This window comes from Ixodes scapularis, unplaced genomic scaffold (genome assembly GCF_016920785.2).
Source record: "Ixodes scapularis isolate PalLabHiFi unplaced genomic scaffold, ASM1692078v2 PGA_scaffold6__148_contigs__length_123643588, whole genome shotgun sequence".
In the NCBI taxonomy this organism is placed as follows: Eukaryota; Metazoa; Arthropoda; class Arachnida; order Ixodida; family Ixodidae; genus Ixodes; species Ixodes scapularis.
In genome coordinates this window covers 36,569,530-36,591,698 of record NW_024609881.1, presented here as the reverse complement: position 1 = coordinate 36,591,698, position 22,169 = coordinate 36,569,530, and the positions used below count along the sequence as shown (strand labels likewise).

Sequence of the window (22,169 nt, the reverse complement as noted above, 5' to 3'; positions counted from 1 at the left end):
TTCCTTCGTTCCTCCTAGAAGGAACGCTTTCCAGGAACGCCGGTCCATACAAAACTGCTTGTGGTCATGGAGGGCGCATACGTGGCTGTTAAGTTTAAAATAGGCCGTAACTTATTTATTTAAGGAGCTGCCGCCAAACGCCTCGTGGACTTTCGCTCTTTCCTTGACAGAGCAGTCGCAGCACTGAACGCTCATTACGCGAGCTCGAAACGCCCCGACAGAAATACTAACGTGAAAGATGGCACTAGACTTTTGGTTTTCACCTCGACATATATGGCCAGGTTACCTGACTCGGCATAACTGTTCGCGGTATTCAGGTGTGCTGTTGCAACTCGCTTTTAAAACAACTCCGCGTTCGCGCCTGAGGTGTATACGATTTAAAGGTGGTCTCACCATAGGATTATTTTTTGCTTCAAACGCAATTCCGAAATCGAACACTGCAATTTTGAGGACAGAAGGGTCGCATGTGCACGGCGAAATCGTGAAATAAATGAGCGGCGGAGGCATGCAATACGACTCGAGTACCAGTATCGCTACAAACAACCTGCAAAAAGAAAACAACAAAAAAAAAAACAAAAAAAACATTGGGCATGCTTGGGAGTGGCAGCTGCATTGTTCAAACGTGAGCTTTTACTCTCGTGACGCCGCTTGACCTTGCGTCTGAAGCAGAAAATACTAGGTATCCCAGGAAGCCTTGATCGCGTAAGATGCCAGTACGGTGAAAGCTACGGCTCTGGTGGGAGAATCGAAACGTGACTATGTATCACCGAAGTGCGCTTTTACTGCGAAAAATTACCAGGTTTTTCGCTGCGCCATGCTCCAATATGTGTGCGTTGCGCTCGTATACGTCGCGCATTTCGGAGCCGTCGGCACGCAATCTGGGGATTATCGTTTACCCTTTGCCGAGTTACAACAAGACAGGGTATAACCGTGGGCTCTCACTTTCCTGGCGCCTCCTGGCTGTTGCCGGCTGACTATACCTCATTTAACTTCAAGTCCTACAGTAGCTGACGCTACAATCCCACACAGCCAATCAAGCTCCCCGAAAAGTGCGTCGCCATGGCGCGCGCTAGTTGTCTTCGTGGGTTGGCTACCGCCACAGACGCCGATAAAAGAACGGAGTCTTTTTTGTCCACAACGTGAAAAGAAGGAAAAGCGATAGCTGGTGCTCTAATCCTAACACTTGGCGAAAGAGTCGGCACGGAATGCGACCGCCGTGATTGACAGGCGCTAGAGTCGAACGCTTCGCCGGCCAATCACGGACACCGGATTCCTCGCCGACTTTTTCGACAAGAGTCCAGATTAGAACTTCTGTACGTCGCCGCGTACTTACGGCGCGAGCGGTTTCTCGTTGGCGGTCAGTGTGGACGCGACGCCGTTCGCGAGCCGCAGACGCCAGCCGTTCCCTCCGCAGGAGCGAGCGCGGAGAGAACGGCTGGCTTCCGCGACTCCTACTCAGTGCCGTGGGGCGGAGTACGGCCTTGACGCGGCGCGCGATTAAGGCTCTATAAAGCAGTTGCGTTTGACGGCCTTAAGATTGCTGGCGTCAAGCTGTTGATATGACGAACCCCACGACGAGCCGATGGTGAGGGGCTGCGCTTGAAGACGCAACATAGAGCAACGCGGTCGACGCATTTGTGTGAACGCGCCTTTAGCAAGAGTCTGCGGCAGTGAGGGCCCTAGGGCTGGCGCAGGTTTTCCCGGCGTTGTTGAGCGGTGAAAGAAGAGGGTGATGTTGACGTTCAGCGAAGAGCGGAGAGGGCGACGGATGCAGAGAAAGGAGGCGAAACTCTGCGGCGAAGGCGGGCCGAAGGACGGCAAGTTTTCGGAAAAACAAATTTCGCGTTTCGAGTTCGGTTCGAGAAGCAGATATGTTACAGTCTAAATCCAACGCGGTGGAAGTTTCTAAAACGCTTCAACATTACATAGAGCAATTGGATACTGCAAAAGTGGGATTGCGTAAAACGCAATCCCACTTTGGCAGTAAACTTTGTAAACACCTGCATTGAAGGCATCATTAGCACTCCGCTGCCGATTGGACGTCGCGCCTTCATTGGTGGGTCGTCCGGGCGCTCCTCTCTTCCTTCTCCGCGTGGTGTTGCGGCGAGGGTAAATGGGAACACCCGACTTCTTTCTTTTGGCGACATAGGTGGGGAGAAGAAGGGGTTTTTCCTACCCTTGGCGAAGATAGACAACAAATGCCGACACGAAGGTCCATGCAAAGTGCCACCCCTAAAAATATCGCTTTAAAAGCACGTAATCCTTGCGCTCTCACTGTGTCTGATTTCGCTAGTCCGTGATACCTAACGCACAAAATAAGCGCCATGACGATACATTGTTTGGTAGGATCCACAGGATCGAAGTGTGGGCTGCGGTCGGAATTAAAGTCAATCGGATTGAAGTAGCGAGTTTTAGGGAGCCGTTTTTCCTCATGCGATAGGGTACGATAGGCCCTAAGGTGCGAACTCTCAATGTGCTATCGCAGAAGACTCGCATACACGCAGTTCGTACCAAGGGCCCGTCGTATCGTATAGGGTGTGCCAAGAAGGTTACCTCAAACTCTCTAGTGTATTCTATCCCGTTAAAAATACGAGGACACTTAAGCCTCGCGTTTAAGAATGGAACGCGATAGCGTTATTGGGCCCGTTCTAAAAACCTTCTCATTCACTTCTCATGCTCTTCCTGCCAGTTAGCAAAAAGTGCGGCGGAGATGGCCTTGTCTGTTGCGTGTCTGGCTCGCGACCGAAGGGTCGTGAATTCCAGTCCCGTTTAAATTAAAAAAAGAAGTTTTCTTTAAGGCAAATTAATTACTTGCTTTCTTCCCCACGCGAGATCACGTGGCTGTGACGTCATGACCCTATCGACTAACCAAGATTTTCGCCTCGCGCTAACGACACCGGCTTTTCTGCCACTCCACCGAGGCCGGCTTTTCTGCGACATGAGCACCTTAATGCTATTGAGTTAATAAATCAGTGTACAGAAGTGCGCGGGAGACGATTTTGAACATGAAGTATACACTGCTTAGAATTATATTTAACCATTTTTGAGGCTCCTGAGGCGGGAAAAATAATGAGACCAAAAGAAAGTAGAAAAAAAAAAAGGTAAGAACCCCAGACGACGTCAACTTCCACCAGCTCGCCTGTGTCATTACTTCCTTATAATTATTTCTCGAGGTTCATAGCCCATACAAAACACGCTTGTTTTTCGATCCACGTAGAAGAGGTCGTAGCAAAATAAATTAGAGCGAAACAGGCAGCGTTCATTACCTGAACGCGAAGTTACAGCAAGCGGTATCGTGATCTGCAACCCATTATATTTCGCAGATGTTCCTCATAGCCATGCGCTGGCAACCCTACCAAAAATAACGGTTTGAAATTAAATCGGAATGAATACGGAGTTTCAGACCGTCATATGAAACCGGGAACTAAATCGGAGACAACCAATTCAGTAACTTAACCGGAGACAACCAATCCGGAGGCCTAACCGTACTTGGTCAAATCGTAAGCTAAATCGGATGTGGCCAATACGGAGAATTTAACCGGAATGAATTACACCGGAGATTAGGCCGTACCGGGCCACTCCGGACAAAAGAGGAATTAGATTAATACAGAGCTAATGCTCAGTTTCACCTTCTGGTGTACTGAGGCTGATGCTAAGAGCCTTTTGAGTCAGACCAGTGCTTGAGAGCATGCCATCCGACTCTCTGGCAACACCCAGCGGCACGGAATGCGTTGAGCCATGCAACATATTCACTGCGCTTGGTTTGTAGGAATGGCTATAGCATATGCTGCACTACATCAGCGGTAAAGCAGAACATAGTCAGTGTTGATTAGTCACAAATATCACTGCAAATAATGAGGTACGACACCACACAGGGAATTGTGAAAAAACGAGAAGATTCACTTATATAGTCTGAAAACACACAATCGCATAAAATCTGAGGAATGATACATTTAAAATTGTGTAAAACATTTAAAAATAAATATGTTTAAGGCTCACAACTCAAACATTTCACACCAGGGTTCGTAGAGGCTTTAAAGAAAAAAATTCAAGTTTTTTTAAGAACTTCTAAGAACCTGTAAATATATATTGAAATACTCATCTAGTAAATTTGTAATATATAATCTTTTTAAAATTCACTGCGAAAATTCTTTATTGCACAATACCTGGGAAAAGACGGATTTGCCGAGGAGGTGCTAGTTTTCAAAAGGACCCGCGCACCCCGCACACACAAAATCCTCTACAAAAAAAATCAAGAAAATAAGGCAAAACCACAAATATATACAAGAAAGCCAACTAGGTGTACAGAGGGGTTTAAAGCGATAAACTGGTATTCCGTTCACCAAGCAAAACTGACCCCCGCTTGGCTGCCGCCATGTTGTTTGACCACTGGACACATGACCGTACGAAATACTGAGGTTTTTACGCAAAACTAAGCCGAGGTTTTTATTGCGATTGCAGTAAAAACATGATAAACTATTTTTTTAAATATATTTAGCCCCAGAGATCAGTGTCTAGCTTTGATAAAAACCCAAAATACAGCACCACGGCTGACGGCACCTGGCGGAGGCATTGCGAAGCTGCCCAAGTTTTTGTCGTAAAAGCATGTTTTCGATTTAAAACAAACGAAACAACTTATCCCGTCAGTACCGTTAACACATTCAAGACTGCAAAATAATTAATAAATCATATAAAAATAGCTTTGCAAATAAAAATACATATTGCACAAGGTCCTTATAAGTATAATGCCAAAACACAATAAAAATAAATAAAAATATCGCAGACAAAAAAAAAGAAACAGGGCGAAAAGCGGAAGCGACTGGCGTTTAGGGTGGGGGAACTGCTAACGGAGATTCGTGGGCGTTCTTTGTGTTCTTCTTCCCCCTCTCCACTTCCCTGTTCTTATCGACCAAATAGTCACCTGAGAGCTTTTTCACCACGTCCCTGACGGACGGCTTGTTGCCTTTCTTGGGACCTGGCTTGTTGCTGCCGTCCTCCTTGTCTTCCTTGCCGTCCTCCTTGTCTTTCTTGATTTTGGCCTGCTTTTCTGCATAGCAGCCAAACGCAGCTGCAAAACCAGAGAATTGCAGCGTGTTTAGTTTTTATTGTCTGGATTTCAGGCAATAAGAAAATTAAAGTGTGTTTTAAATGGAGCACCAATCGGTGGCAAAAGCGTAAGCTTGGTGACGTCTTGACAACGGCATTGGCATCCAGACTGGCTGGAAAAGTGCACGTGACATTAATGTGCAAACCTTTTGACAAGTGGTTTTTGCTCCCACCTTCACCTGAAGCACCCGCTGATCCATATGCCATTCACATCTTTATGAAGAGATGTTCCAACAATTACTAACGCTGCTGGTTCTGGCTGCACCATCAACAACTGTGCCATCACCAACGAGAAAAGGTAGCTGCAATCATGAGTTCATTTCACGTATTATATTCTGAGTAACACAAATTGCTTAAAAAATACATTTTACTGTGTTACTGAAGTCTCATATTCGCGACTCCAGCAAAACGGACGCCACCAAGCGGGAAAACCGAGAACCAGCCGGGCCAGGTCGCTCCGCGCCCCGCCGCGTCTCTGGTGGCTTTCTCAGTCGCGTGTTGTCGGCGCTGTGGCGAACGATGTAATTTGACGAAGGTCCGAAAATTTCTTGAGTTTGCCTGAGTGTTCATTAGTGTGGTGAAGCCTCAGTAGATCGTTTCCTTCTATCACGTGGTTGAAAGTCCGTTTACTCCACAACACACGGTCGCGTGCTCTCGATTTCTTGGTTGGGGAGGAATCACGGAAAAAACGTTTTGATTTCTTGTCTGTCTCTTTTCACATTCAAAGTGACGACTACTTGGTAACTGATGTGGTTTCTTTATAAGGATGTAGAACAGTGAACTGAGGACGACAGACGAGGCATTTCACTGCAGGGAACACCAATGTGGCAGTCAAGTGAATAGGAAGGTTCGATAGCTGCTTTTCTTGAGTTTGGTTGTGTTCGATTAGCTTCAAGTTTGAACCACCCACGCCGGTCGGTGTGTTGGCTATTGATCTTGGTTGCTTTTCGCCAAAAAAGCCTCTGCACCACTCTGAAGGAGTTGGGCTGACTTTCGTAATTACTTGATTCAGGAAAACCTGCTCGCTGCAGGTTTTCCTGCAGCGAGCAGGAAAACCTGCATGATGAATGAGGAAAATTGTCTGTTTTCAAAAGGTGGGGGACGCGTCTCGCAACCTTAGAAGCTGTCACGGCATTTTGATCTATCGCGCCTCCAATATTTAAATTATACCCCCATCAAAGCCAGCAGCAATATACGTCTACGTTGATCAGTTTGACCTGCCACAAAAAATGCTAATTTTCATCGTTGAGGATTCGAAGCAAAGTTCAATGCAGAGAGGTTCTGCGTGAATCTCCAATGAAGACTCTCTTCAGTTTGTCGCCGTGCTGCCGGCTAGAACCATTTGGCTAAGTTTAAGTAGAATCTCTCTGCCTGTCAAATATACTTTTATTCAGCAGTTCACCTAATAGCTAGTCAACTAAGCCCATATTTCAACCCGAAGAATATACTAAGATCGCTTTAGTGGAACATAATACGTAATATAATACATAACCCGCTCGACAAAAAGACTTCTCGATTGCTACTAAAACTTGAATTGAAATACGAGTATCAGCTGCTTAGTGGGGTGCCGGCGGGTTAACATGCTCCCTGGCTCGAAAAGCGCTTGCTTAATTTTCGTAACTTTCCTGCAGCCTGTGTTGTTGACCGAGCAGACGACTGGAGCTGTTTCCTAAATGTGGATACGCACAAAAGCTTGATTTCGCGGACAGATAAGTTGCATGGTCGAGGCATGCGAGTTCGCTGAAAATTGCTCTTGGTGGAACAATACTGTAGTCATCGCCGCTTTCCTTAGACGACCAAAACTGATTAGTATAACACCGTCTCTCCGGAGCCCATAGTTTCGGTTTTGAACGAAATCTCCGAAACAAAAGTTTAACAAGGAAAGAACAAAAAAAAAAACGGGAAAACAACACTATGTTTTGCAAGTTCATGGGCACCGGCTATACTTAACCGTCTTAGTTCAAATACCTATAAAATTGGGCATTAAACAAAACAAAATCTGTTAAATTGAACGCGCCACCTCCTAAGGCGGCTCGGCCGATCTGACACGACCTGGACTCAGCCACCATGTTTGTTTGGTGGTGGCGCCCCATATAGGTGGCTGGAGTCGCGAATACTAGCTTGGGCGTAGGTTATGCACATACAAACCTAGTTGGAAACCCGTGGCAGGATCCCTTAAGTGAGTAATCCACTCACCAATGACGGCATCGATCTTTTCTGGGGTGAGGGGTGTCTTCCCCACTGCCCCATTTTTGAGAAGGCGCCTGCACGCTTGTCCGGTGACGCTCCGGTCAAACAGCGCTGCAGGCTCCCAGAGGCCTCGACTGACCATTCTCACGAACCGTCCAGGACTGGACGCATGGGTGAGAGCGTGGGTCATCGTGGCCTCTGCCAGAGTTATGCCGTGGCCGAGATGAACCTGCAGCATGACAGGCAGTTTCAGAATACAAGAAGAGGGCTCTCTCTATTCCCCTGTAGAGCTGCTGTAATTTTGACCAGTATGACCTAAGTTTAAAAAAATCGGTACGCCATTGCTGATATCAAAATAACCAGTAAAAAAGGGAATATGCAAACAAAAGATGGGTTTTTATTGCTCTACAGTACTCGTACCATAATGCTATCCATCAGATGACAAAACCTTCTGTAATCACCGTTTGTTAAAATAAATTATTTTAAAGTAGAAAAGAAAGACCACGTATGCCACAGACTAGTATATTACTATAGTAATACATTAGAACCTCAGTTTATTGAAAATCCAGGATAACTAGTAGAATTTCGATGGTCCCATATAGTATCAAGTGTAAATATGACCAAATAATATGTATGACCAGAGCGCACCTACCCAGTTAGTTGCCGGACTTTCATCGACCCGGCTCATTTTTTACATGCTAAGTGGCACAAATCGGCACCCAAATGCAATAGCGAAAACATACATGGCGAGTTTTCGTCATTCCGTTTCCTGCTTGCATGCGAATTCATGCTTAAAAGTTATTTGTGTGCTTTTTTGATTTTTCCATTTGATCTGGGAGTCAGTGATGTCAATCTCATGTGCGATTGTAGTGCGGAGGGAACCTGCTGAAGTACAAAACCCTAACGCCGCGCCCGAAAGTGGGCCTCATCGAGAAAGCAGACAAGTTTGCAATTTCGAGAACGAAGCTTGCCGAGAAACATAAGCGGCCTCTCGACGAGGACGACAATTCTCTAGGCCTGCAACAAGACACTCACCAAAGCGTTCACTAATTTGTCTTCCTACCTATGCCGAGGTTGAAGGCGCCTTGATCACCTGGCGGACATGCTATGCAAACACTGAAAGTGATATTGCTGGGAGTGTGGCTGTTGAAACCCAAAATGACAGCGACTACGAGTTACCCATGCCTTTGCTCTCGGAGAAGTCGTGCAATTGCTAGGGGTTGTCTGCAGTTTATTGGAGTATGTATATACGGTGGCTGTACGGAAACATTTGCCCAATCGTCATTTTTGAGAACACGATAAGTATAACCAACCACAGGACGCGTTAAGCATATTGATGATTACTTCATGTAACTGCATCATGTTTTGCGATAAAAAGTTTTTTAAGGTTTCCCTCACATGATTTTGGTTCTTTTATTTTTTTCGCATAATTTGAAATCCCGCTTAATTGGAATTTTTTTTTCAGTCCAACAGATTTCGAATTCACGAGATTCTACTGTATGTCCAGATACCATCAGCTATGCAAAACTTGTAAATGCATCGCATGTCAAAAAACAACTGCAACCAAAAAAAAAGAACTTTTTTAACAGTGCGTATACCACATGCATGTTGCAAACATGCATTTTCCTTGAAGAAACGATTTAGCTCACTATTTATGCTGCACAATGGAATTTACATTAGCAGTCTACCTCTCCACTCCTCTCTGTCGCACTTGTTTGCACCATGTTGGTATGGTTACAGTAAAATGAAAAAGGATACATGAAGGAAAACACAGATCACTGCAAAATTACTCACACCCTGAATATTGTTGTCATTTTTCTGCATGCAAAATAGATTTTTGACACAACTTTTTTATCCGGGGGGGCACAGCATCCCTCTTAATACTTGCATTTTTTATAAGATTTATCCTCTATTCTTTTGACTTTATTCTTTTAACGAGGCAACAGTTTGCCACTGTATCACCAGTAATGTTAGCACTGGTAATGAATTTGATTAGCCCCAAAGTAGCAGATTTAGCAGGACGCATGGTTATTAATTCTGTGGACTGGTTAGTCACGAGTTCTCAACCCTAACAGTACAGATTTTCAGGTAGTTGAGCTGTTGGCATTCGTCTGTGGTGTGACCGAGTAGAAGACACAATATTTTGTTACATGGAGCTGGCTGCAAGCACCCTCCGTTATGCCTACATAAGTGATGCACCTTGTTCTCAAAAGCCCTCGATCCAACTTACCTAGTGCTGGCACTAAAAAATGCAAACTTAGTTAATTAAGCTTTTCCACACCACATATTGCACTGTTTGCCACCTGAAAAAAATAATTAATGCACTTCCACATCTACAGCAAATACCCATTCTGATTGGTTCATTAGACAACGTAGACATACCATACTATACTAAAAGATAGCCACCTCAATTTAAGAGCGAAGTGAAAATAATGGGAAAGCTAACTTTTAGAGATTGATAAAAATATAAAAATCTTGTTGCAACAAAGCCAAGAAAACATACTCTTTTAACGAACTTTAAAGCCTGCGGATTTGCAGTTGAGTTGGTAAGATGAACTACCTACTAGTGAATTACATTATGCTATTTTAGACGCAGTGGGCCGTCAAGCCTGTTATGGCTGCAAGGGTTAACTGAATGAAGGATAACTGTCGTTTCCAGCCCTCATGGCTTGCCCGCCTCCCCTTGTGGCTTGCCCCGTTTCTGCGGAGGTGACCATTGGACTGCCTTTAGGTAGTGGGGCATCTCTTAGGATACTAAGATACATACGTAATCAGCTTGCCTAGGTATTAGCTTTCTTAATATAATCAAGAACACTTTTGTTCCAAAAACTGCCCTTTCAATGAAAACATTTAATAAAATCTTTTGTAGGCATACTTGACCATCCAGGACAGCAAGAAGCGGAGGATAAGGAACATCCCCAGACTCCCCACAGCCAGCAGCCCTGGCATCACCTAGAAGTGCAAATTGAAAATTCTCAACATCAGCAACTTCAGAAACCTAGCTGGCTTTATGAAATTAAGGAGTTATATACAGAAATGAAGGACAGTCTACCCCAGCTGTAACTTTACCTGCCACTCCAAAAATGTTAGGGTGCAGTTAATTTAACTTGAATTGCAAGCCTCTGCAGTCGGTTTCTGGGAGTAAAATCTAACTTTTGTGCTTGAAGCAACACAAATGTCTGTGCCATTAGGCAGGGACGCTAGGTACTTCCATGCCTCCATGGAGCTGGTCTCGTGAAATAAAATACCTGCGGCTAAGTTGGCCACAATTGGAGCAGCAGCTGCGAGATAAGCATACCGGCCATGGGTGGCGATGAGAATCGAAGAGCAGACCTAGTGACCCAAACGCCGATGCGTTACTTTAGGGCTCTGAGGGGGAGCGGAACCAGCTGGGCTAAGGATGACTAGGGCGCCTCTATGTTCTCCTTGCATTACTCTTTGTAGTACCTGATCAACAGCACATACTCGTGGAGAGAACACAAAGGGATAGCACAACACAAATCCTGCTATAGTGCAGGCAAAATATGAGCTCAAACCTGAGACACTTACATGCTCCAGAGCAAAGAGAAAGAAGCATTGCAAAAAGTCAAATTCACAAACTTGTGTTGCGTCCAACCGAGTGTGACTGCAACCACTTGCAATGCTTATTACAAGATGGCGGCGTCTTTGAGATGGCACCAACGGCAGTGTTGGGAACGCACTTACTGTATCAAAATGCATTCAGACATAACCGCAGATGCCATTCACTGCATTAAACAGTAAATGTGTTGATAACACTACAGTGCTTGGAACGCGTCTTCGACAGGTGTGTTAAGCCGTCCTCATTTTGGTCCCTCGATTTACACCTTGTGACGTCACAAAAGTGTCATGCTGTTGCTGGTCGTGATCTTGGCGGCGGTCCAACAGCAAAGGTACAGTTTGCAGACGACTGTTCTACCTTGTCTGACTCTGCTGCTCAACAGTTGACGGAAACTCAAGTGAACTCGAGAGGGGACATTCCGATAACAGCAACTATTTATGTCCGCTCACCTTGTTAGCCGGCGCCTCTAATGAGTCGGCAACCAACCGCTAGGATTGCGACACCCGATAGCATGACACTTTTAGCTTTTGTGTCAAATTTTATTGCCACTTCCGGACCATTTTGAACGCAATATGGGGGGGGGGGATATAGGCCAGTAAACACACCAATCGAAAACGCGTTCCAGGCACCATAGTAACACTGCCATTGGCTGAACTGCGCAGACGCCGCTATCTTGTCTTAAGTGCCGCAAGTGGTTGCAGTCGCACTCGATCAGACTCAACGTAAATGTGTCAACCAGCCTTAGGAAACTGCTTTGATGTCAGTACTCTGGAACAGATGCATGCACATGAAGGCACCCTGAAAATGACTTATGGGAGCCCGTGTTAGCAGGTGACTGATAGCACGCACAGTTGCCCTGAGAACGATTAATTGCAGCTAGGAACATGATCCCACAACTGCTCGTACACTAGACTTCTGAATGAATTTAAACTTGTCTTGATCATTCTGATAATATGAGGAGAACAGAAATGTGTCGTGCATGGAATGCCTGCACGAGTTTCTATCTGAAACATCTCACAGCTCCTCGTAACTGAACATACCCAATCATACATAATGCACGCGTAACGCACACACCAGACATGCTATGCTTCCCGAGTTTATCGAATGATCAAGGGAAGTTTGACTATTTTTTTTCTAAACCTCGACAACTGCACCGAACGAGAGATACTCGAGCTGTCTGTCCCTGATAATTAGGCAATGCCTAGGTTCATCAGGTCTCGTTACTGTTCTTGATAGAAAAAAGGGAGCCATTAGAATACTTCAGTCCTGTTAATAGGCTCATAACGGACCTACATCTCTTTGCAATAGGAAAACAAAACTTAGAGACAGAGACCAGTGCAATGCACTGGTCATACTGGCCTTGTATAGTGACATGGATGTTGTTGCTACACTCTATGTATGTTAGTACTACGAAATACATTCCTCCTTGGTGTTTATACGAAGTTGACCCACACAATATTTATGACTGAACTGTAGTTTTTTTATGTTCAGCTAATTTACATTGTCAGCAAACTTACCGTGTGGTTCAGCAGGAGGAACCTCCTCAGTCTCTGTAGCCGCCACAGGGTGCGGAGATAGGTTCCCTGCAGGTTGCAGATGGGAACACTCCCCGGAGTCTGTCAATTCTTGCGTGCTGCCCGATGCCCCAGTTGTGCTGTACAGCATTGTAGACACACCTGAAAACAAAAATTTCAAGGTCAAATTTGACTGATCAAAAAGCGATCATGCGTGTAAACCCCAAAGGGAATACCTGAAAAGGGGCATAAACATGTTCTGCAAAAAAAACACAAATTTATATATTGTAATTGAGCATGACAACCAATTCAAAACGTAGCATAGCAAGTGGCACACAAAGTACGGATATAGCTAATTGTACAATGCAAAGTCTCTCAACCTGGTCGACACACAGTAAAAAGGGATAATCCAGGTGTGTGGATCCTCTACAAACGAAACAAAACAACAAGGAAAAGTGGAAAGCGGCTATAAATATAACTTTACACAACAGTGAAAAGGCAGGAAGAAGATGGGTTTGCACCAGAGTGACGGTGGCCGCCCGTTGGGCACATCATATTATTGGTTTTAGTAGGGAATTCAGCGTCACCTAGCTGCAATACAGTAAATTCTCACGTGAGCGAACTCAAGGGACCCAAGGAAATAGTTCACTTAACTGAAAGTTCACTAAAGGCGGCTGGCATCGAGGCTACTTGAAGGATTATACGGCGTGCAAGTTCGTCTGCTTCCTGTGAACGTCGTGCTTAACTGAATATCTTCACTAGAACATAGAACAGCATAGGGCACAGCATATATTGAGTCAAAAGTGTGAAATGTAATTTATGAAGTCATGTACATTGATATATACAAAGTGCATAACAGTTATGATGCTGCCTTTCTCGTTTAAAAAAAATCTAATTTTCATTTGCACCGGCGCTCTTAATGCGCATGAAGTAACAAAGCTGTCCAGAGAGGCTCTGTTTTTTTTGCACTTCCTCGAGAATAAAAATAAAGTTTATTCTCTCTCTCTCTCTCGATGGCCATCTCCTCGAGAAGGGCCCTCTTCGATTCTGGTGAATAAAAGATAAAAACATGTTAACAGAGCCACAGAACAGATAGGTCAGTCTGACATGACAGGGTCAGGCATACTGATGGCATATCAGCCACTAGTGTTAATTTAATGCTGTAGTAATTTTACACCACCAAGCTTGAACTGCACAGTTTGCAAGAAGTAAAACAACCCCCAACACTGCAAAATGATGTCACGTGCAAGCCACGTATAAATCCATAGATTCAATGACAGCATTTTAATTATAAGAGAAAAATAAGAAAAGTTAGCGGTCATGTGATTGTGCTGTGTTATGCCCTGTACTCTGCTGACAATCTCTGCCCAAAACATTACAATTATTTTAGTACGTCACTGGAAGCTGCATTTACGTCACACATATTCTTCCTCTTAACAAATGCTTCAATTATTTGTAGGTGCTCAAACTACCAATCCTTGTGGCAGTTGCATCTTTCTTAATTTCAGTGAAAAAATTTAGGGTGTGCACTACCAGTGTAGATGCACTCACATTCGGTTTAAAGGGAAACCGAAGCGGTTCTGTATTTTTGAAAAAAACACATGGATCATCTTATTTGGCCTCTAGGACCATGAATATCGAAATTATTTTTCAATCTGATGTAGGAAGCAGTCGCACAACATTTTGAAAATAGCACCGAAGTCCCGCCCTCTTTGAGCATGACATCACAACCAGAGTTCTCGGAACCTCCGCTCTCTCGCGCCTTATTGAGCACCCATCATAGTCATGCTCGCACACTCTTGATATTTTCAGAAAGGTCAGCAAAAAAAATCACAAATGGTGTCACGTGTGGGGGAATATACCTGGTAAGCTTGCAATTGCACGTGCTGCCCACATGAGCGACATACACTTGGTGGTCAAAATATCTGGGTGTGCCGTAACGGCTGGCGGGAAATTTTTCGAGTTTTCTTGTGTGCAGTTGCATCTTCAGGGAAAACGAATGTGATATTTGGATTCACGGGATAAAAATATGCTACAATCTGGCTCTAACTTTCCTCAATGGCCAGCGACTCGAGGATCTCCCTTTTAAGCCGTTTCCGGTGTCGTGCGACGACAGTGATGCTTGTGAAGTCAAGAGCACATTTGAATTCCCGACAATGTGCCGAAAGGTGGCCCGCCGACGTTAGTGTGGCCACAGAGGCTGCATGTTCTCTGGTGCGGTCGTTTATGCACATCCCTGTTTGCCCTATGTAGCTTTTGCCACATGACATGGGGATATGTGATATGTGAGAAGCTTTGTAAGCAAGTGCGACATAATCCGGAGAAAAATGAACCAACGAAAAAGAAACCACCAAGGCCTTTCGTAGTGGTACCATATATACACGGGATCACTTATCGTCTAAAAAAGATCGCTGGCCGACAAGGCATCCACGTTGTGTGCTCAGCCCCCAACAAGGCGCACGCCACGTCCCGTAGGGTGATTTGGGAGACCGACCAGAACGTGACGTCGGCCTGCGGCACTGCCCATTGAACACCCTACGCCCCATGCGAAAAAGGAATCGTATACAATATCCCTATGTCATGTGGCAAAAGCAACATAGGGCAAACAGGGAGATGCATAAACAACCGCACCAGAGAACATGCAGCCTCCGTGGCCGCACTAACGCCGGCGGGCCACCTTTCGGCACATTGTCGGGAATGCAAATCTGGTTCTCACTTCACAAACATCACTGTTGTCGCACGACACCGGAAACAGCTTGGAAGGGAGATCCTCGATTCACTGGCCATTGAGGAAAGGAGGAAGACACCTTTTAGGATAGTGTTGAGGAAAAGGAAGTTTTATTAAAAGGTTGATAGTCCAGTAGTGTGGTTCTTTGTTTTTTTCTGTCCATCGCTTTTCCTAAACGTTCAAGTGGTATTCAAGTAAGGATAAAAAAGATATGCCGTGAATATTGCCAAATGCCTCGACAAAACAAAATGTTCTAGAAAAAAAAAAAAAAAGTGGGCCCACACCGCGGATCGAACCCGCGCCCACTTGCGTATAAAGCAGACACCTTTCCACTATGCTTTGCCACCGCTTATTAGAAAACTTGTAACTATTCGTTTTATACGAGTTTCGCGTACTGCGTACACCCTTTTCCGGTCGAGGTGCAGGACGGAGTCCGAATAACTTTACTCATTAAAAGTGGTTACGACGGAAGTAACGCTGGATATTGCGTTTATCACAATCGTATGTTAAGGAAGTACGATTTCCCAGTATTGCAATCGAGTTCTGAGCTACACAAACCGCACACACTTCCTTTGGGGAAACAGATCAGCGCAGGGCAAATGCAAAGGAACAGCAAAGGCCAGCTACATACTTGCCAGAAGGACCACTTTCGCCTCGTAGCAGCCTTCGTCAAGGCCGGCCTCGGAGCGCCAATACGCTTGCACCGATTCACTAGGGATGTCAGTCTCCGTTTTTGGATTATAATCCTTGATCAGGCACACAGGCATGATCGTCTTCTCTTTGTCGGCGGGGTAATGTACGTACGCGTAGAACACCGCGAAAACAGGAGAAACATACGAAAAGAAGGTCAAAAGAATAAAGCAACGCTTGCTGGGCTACCAGAAAAAAACAAACGCACAACGCACAAAACAAAGTAGAACGGCAGTAACACAAAAAGGTGAAAACAACGATACCCAAACCAAAGCAGAGGTCACGTTAGGACTAGGAGGCACAGGCAAGAGCAGAGCCAGAAAGGAAAGCCGCTCGGGCAACTCCAAAAAATAAAGGTGGATTGGATTGGACGGGATTGTAATGAGCCTGGAATATCTCTCTTGAAAACAGAAGTGAAACTGCAGTAACATGATGGTATGTTATTCGTGTTTATTCGTTCGAAGAAAATCCTAAATATCTTCAAGGCTCATATTAATTATTAAAAATAGTAGAATTTATTCAATATTATTTTTATGACCTCTGAAACACCATACAGCCGTCGATTTAACGAAAACTTGAACTCGCGTAGTCGTCGGAAGTAAACCCCCCACGACTGCGAGCAACTCCCGAATTCTCGGCGCGAGGAGATCGTCTGCTATACCCCCCCCCCCCCCCCCGGGGCCCTCTCTCTATCTCTCTCTCACACACACACACACACACACACACACACACACACACACACACACACACACACACACACACACACACACACACACACACGCACACGCACACGCACACGCACACGCGCACGCGCACGCGCACGCGCACGCGCACGCGCACACGCACACACACACAGACACACACACACACACACACAGCGAATTTGCGCGGGGCTTCGGGGGCGCTACAAATTAGATTAACATGTGACCAAACAGCGTAGCTTCGACGCTGGCCGTCGCCCTGGCTTATTATAGATTCGGTCTTTGGCTCTGACTGCGTCTGATGGTTTGTCCCACCGCGGCGGTCACTGGTCCGCTCGGCTCAGTGGCTCGGCTTGTTCCGTTCCTCGGTTTGCTTTGTTTTCCTTGAGGTTGTTCGTTGTTCCGCACAGTGCTCTCAGTTTCGACGCTCGGCAGCTCGTACTTGTTCTTCGTCTTGGAAGTGTGGTCGAGTTGGTGTTTCTCCCATTGGCTCTTCTATTAATTGCTCTGTATTTACGTGGACCATTTTTAGGCGGAGTATTTGTGCGTGACTTTCGCTTTCGTCGTCTGCGTTACTTTTGATCGTTCGAAACTCGAACTGGTTCTTTTTTATTATGTTTTTAAATTTTATTTTGTGCGTCAGTCTCGTCATTTGCGTCATTCTGCTTCTCGCTCCCCTCTGTTCCTCAGCAATTCTACATTTTTCTTTCCTGTTGCCTGTTGTTCGTGCGCGTGTTCACAAGCCTGGTTTGACGGCTGCGTTTGCTCCGTGACTTGTTATTATGGCTAGTAGTAAAGCAACTCGGCGTCGACGACTTGTTTACTTAGAGAAGGGCGCGTCTTTCAAGATACCAAAGTCCACTCTGTCTCGGTTTAAGAAGGCTGTGCCAAACGGGAACCAATCAACAACAGCCGGCTCTCCCGTCTAAATACTGTAAGAAAAATAAAATTTCATGATGATGATGGCAAGTCGTAGCAATTCGGTTGCTGCATGTGAACGCGGGCGGCCCGTGTTGCTGGTGTTGCGACATGAAGTTGCTGGGCGAAATTGTTCCGTCTGAAGCGGGCTTTAGGGAACTGAATTCAAGGGCCGTGGAGCTCTGGGTGCAACCCACCTGGAAACATTTTTTGTTCTTTTTTTGTCTTTTTTAGTATTTAAATAGATATATATATATATATATATATATATAGATATACATATATACTTTTTTAAGTTTTAACATATAGATGCATAGTTTACACACTAATTCATTTTCAGAAGCGCTTTTATTCACACTCTGTGACTTTCTAGTGCTTGCAATAGCTTCTCGGTGAGCTAATGCCAGCTCTGCAAAGGGAGAGGGATCTTCCCACGCTTTGCAGGCTGTAAAGCTGTGGCTTGCACAGCTCTCGTGTGTCACACCTCGCTCACTGGCTCCATCGCGAAGCATAGGTGCTGCATGAGTCGCGCCACACCGTAAGCCCATATACGGTCGGGTGACAAACCTGGGACCATTTGTCACTGCACTCAGCAATGGTATGGTGGCATGGTCGGGGCATGAAGCAGGGGTTCATGACATTTTAAACACATTTTTCATTACTTTTTTGTCGAGTTGTCAGCATTCTAAAGGTGAGAAAGCAAGCAGCAGCGACAGCAAGAAAAGAAAAATTTAAGACCGTTCTCACCAAGAATCAATTACGAGCACTAGAAAGGCATGGAGTGTAATTAAAACGCTTCTAAAGGTGAATTAGCATATAAATTAAGTACTTGTGCCTAAAAAATACAAAAAAAAACAATGTAAATATAGTTATGAGGATAAAAATATACACCAGGAGGACTTAAACCAAAACTACAGTCTGTAAGTTTGAAATTTGACACCTTAAACCACTTGGCCACCACCCAATTTTATTTCCAGGTCGTTCATCGAGGTATATGAATTTTGTTTGGAGCTGTCGGCTGCAAGAGAGATTGCCTTATTTTCATTCACTTTACTATTCCCACCAATAATGACAAGTGATAAAGATTAGAACCTCATTTGGTTGGCCGAGGCACTGTGCTTGCATCAAGGCAAACTAGCCTGTCTTGCTGGGTTCATATTTTGTTTCATCACCTGTTTAGGATTCTGTTGTCGCTCATCAAAAGAAGAAAAAAAACAACTGACTAATTCAGACTTATTCTGGTGTGCAGGTACCATTGGCAGTAAACTCTGCTAAATGGGGCAAAATATAGATACTTTTTTTTTTAGCAAATATGCATCGTTTTAGCAAAATGAGCTACACTATTTGACTAACGTGAAGCAGAACGAGCCTCTCCACTTGGGTCTTTTTTCATCTCTCGCAGACACTATTTCCTGCTTTTTGTGGTTTGTTTCAGACTTTTGTATTCTGTACGGCCAAAGCATCTGTGTTACACTAAGACCGGGCTCTTTAGGATATCTACAGGTATTCTTCGCAGCAAATGGCTTCCAATCAGGAACACGAGTTTGTTCTCGGCCACCGAGAGCAAGTATTTTCAAGATGAGCTATTGCCCGCCTATATGAGCTTTGTATTTCATTCCTCTTGAATGCCATAACCTATGTGTAGTGGTCTTGCATTAGTATTTTGTGGTCTCTCTTCTGCAAAAACACCCAAGTTTGACTAAGACCGGGTTCTTTCTTATACATGCAGGTCTTGGTGGCAAGCACCAGCCAATCAAGGCCAGAAGTTTGCTCTTTGCCGCGCATGGCAAGTGTTTTCAAGGTGACCAAGTGGTTTAAGGTGTCAAATTTCAAACTTACAGAATGTAGTTTTGGTTGAAGTCCTCCTGGTGTATATTTTTATCCTGATAACTCTATTTACATTGTTTTTTTTGTATTTTTGAGGCACAAGTACTTAATTTATACGCTAATTCACCTTTAGAAGCGTTTTAATTACACTCCATGCCTTTCTAGTGCTCGTAATTGATTCTTGGTGAAAGCGGTCTTAAATTTTTCTTTTCTCGCTGTCGCTGCTGCTTGCTTTCTCACCTTTAGAATGCTGACAACTCGACACAAAAGTAATGAAAAATGTGTTTAAAATGTCATGAAGATCAGCATTTCCAAACTGTACCCCTGCTTCATGCCCCGACCATGCCACCATACCATAGCTGAGTGCAGTGACAAATGGTCCCAGGTTTGTCACCCGACCGTTTTTTGGCTTACGGTGTGGCGCGACTCATGAAGCACCTATGCTTCGCGATGGAGCCAGTGAGCGAGGTGTGACACACTAGAGCTGTGCAAGCCACAGCTTTACAGCCTGCAAAGCGTGGTAAGATCCCTCTCCCTTTGCAGAGCTGGCATTAGCTCACCGAGAAGCTATTGCAAGCACTAGAAAGCCACGGAGTGTGAATAAAAGCGCTTCTGAAAATGAATTAGTGTGTAAATTATGCGTCTACATGTTAAAACTTAAAAAAAGTATACAATTACATATATATATCTATTTAAATACTAAAAAAGGCAAAAAAGAAAAAAAAATGTTTCCAGGTGGGCTTGCACCCAGAGCTCCACGGCCCTTGAATTCAGTTCCCTAAAGCCCGCTTCAGACGGAACAATTTCGCCCAGCAACTTCATGTCGCAACACCAGCAACACGGGCCGCCCGTGTTCACATGCAGCAACCAAATTGCTACGACTTGCAATCATCATAATGAAATTTTATTTTTCTTACAGTATTTAGACGCACAGTTATATCCTAAAAACAGGTTTTTATATCTTTAAATTGCGCTGAGAATACTAATTCATCTTTTTGAAACAGTTTATTTTCAAAAATGATCCATTTCAAACCTGAACTAAGTCCTCAGTTCTCATCATCACGACCACAGAGGTGTCACTGTGAAAATATTGCATTCCTGATTGGCTGCTGCCGCTTCAAACATCTCCGACTAGTCAAAGTTGCTCGTCTGCTTCGAGCCGGACCCAATCTCAGCAATTCGTGTCGATCTAGGGAAAACTAGGGAACAACCCGCCAGCAGCCCCAAAATTGCTGGAAAGGTTGCCCCGTCTGAAGCGATCCTATACTCCGTTTCATACATAGAGTGCAACGCAGTCAAAGCTAGCGCAACGGTTTGCATTGCTGACCGTGCCTACGTTCGCCCCATAAGATAGTGCGTCCCCTGCAAAAAAATTTTTAAAAGTCGGAAAATGTGCCTCCTCGGGGCTAGTAACTGTTAGTGGCGTTATGATTTCAACGGAGCACAAATGTTTTTCAAGAAAAAGGAAAAGGTAATGTAAACCACCTTAAATTGTTTTCGTGTTCATCCATGTGGCAGCCGCTGTGGGTTTTCGAGTTGTGTGGCACTGACTGGTTTTGAGAAGATGGCGTCTTTAGCAGCAAGCTCAAGTACCTCTCCTGCTCGGATGTTTTCAAAGATTCGTTGTGCGAAAATCTTGAAAGAGTGCAAGCAGATGATCGCCAATGTGTACGGGAGTATAAGAACACATTCCCCGGAGAATTCGGTCGTGAAGTCCTGGAGACGGCCAGTAACGACACTGGAGTGTGCCCTGTACTGTCGCGAAGTGCAAGGCGCAGTGCCCATCTGGCAAGGTGGCGTCATCGAAGCAAAGACCTCGCAACGTGAAAGTTTCGAGCACGGGGACCGTCAAGCATGACGAGTTCACACAGAACGCCATTCGCCTGAAGGTGCATCGCAAGTGCTCCGAGAGGGAGATTCCTACCCTTGACAGCTATTTCAAAATAAACTGTACAGGCCACAACTATTGTCGATTAACGTTTTATTATAAATTTTGGGACAAGGCCGCTATCAGGGCGATTCCTCATTCCACGCTGCACGAAAGAAAATATAACTCGGTGCTGGAGGCAAATAACACTTGCAAAGCGGCAGACCAGATGGTAGAAATCTGGCCTCTCGGCGACTTATAAATAAAAATCAGAAGGAGGAACTGAAATATGCACTTCGTCAATACGCACAATCTTGCACAAAAAGTATGTCTAAAAAAAAAAAAAAAAAAATCTTTGCGCGTAAAATGGGTTCAAACCACGGCCACCGAGACGTCAATATCGCCAGAACAGCGCCTTCTACCACTCGTCCACAAAACGCGCGGAGTAACACTTTTTCTATTTTTGCATGCGCACCACTTTAGTACCTTTCGCAGCGTTCCACGCTAAGTATAAAACAGAGTATAAGACACCCTATTGTCTGGTACAGAGACATTTATGAACGCTTGGGTGTTTAAACGATGTACTACACATTTTACAAAAAGAAAAAAAAAACATTGGGGGTTTAAACGTTGTACTACCCTTTTTTCAATAGAAAAAAGCAACAATAAAAAAAACACATTTCAGAAGAAAAAGTTAAGGAAACGGAATGTACCATTATGTTCAGTGAAGTTTGGTGACAAGACTCGGGACTCGAGCAGGAATGCAGTTATCCTTGGTGTGACCCCATGAGACTGTCTTGCTGCCTTTGCTGGGGTTTATCTACCCAGGCAGCACACCATTGTTGGACCCCCGTTGGCACAATGTTGGCAAAAAATGGTTCCAATATTGGTCTGACGTTGGCATTTTTGAAAAACGCTACCCGATCCAATGGTGGTCCAACATTGATGCCAATGTTGGACCACTGGTTTGCCAGCGTTCTAGCCCACGTTGGACCATCGTCGTTTCCGCTTTTTTATCCAATATTGGCATAGAAGTTTCACCGTTGGC

The 22,169-nt window shown here is 44.8% G+C and overlaps 1 protein-coding gene across 1 annotated transcript; it reads right to left on the bottom strand.

Annotated features, from left to right (window-relative positions):
• Nucleotides 1-4,782: 4,782 nt before the first annotated feature.
• Nucleotides 4,783-21,869, bottom strand: LOC120840065. The gene is made up of 4 exons (XM_042294569.1): nucleotides 21,835-21,869; nucleotides 10,172-10,248; nucleotides 7,303-7,525; nucleotides 4,783-5,068 (listed from the first exon to the last, which is right to left on the bottom strand). The coding sequence occupies exons 3-4, from the start codon at nucleotides 7,484-7,486 to the stop codon at nucleotides 4,827-4,829; spliced, it is 426 nt and encodes a 141-aa protein (XP_042150503.1). The 5' UTR covers nucleotides 7,487-7,525; nucleotides 10,172-10,248; nucleotides 21,835-21,869; the 3' UTR covers nucleotides 4,783-4,826.
• Between the last annotated feature and the right edge of the window lie 300 nt (nucleotides 21,870-22,169).

Excerpts from the sequence above, each read along its gene's own strand:
- LOC120840065 (XM_042294569.1), bottom strand. The coding sequence starts at position 7,486 with ATGACCCACGCTCTCACCCATGCGTCCAGTCCTGGACGGTTCGTGAGA. Across the intron at positions 5,069-7,302 it reads AAAGATCGATGCCGTCATTG|CTGCGTTTGGCTGCTATGCA; the intron begins GTGAGTGGATTA and ends CTGGTTTTGCAG.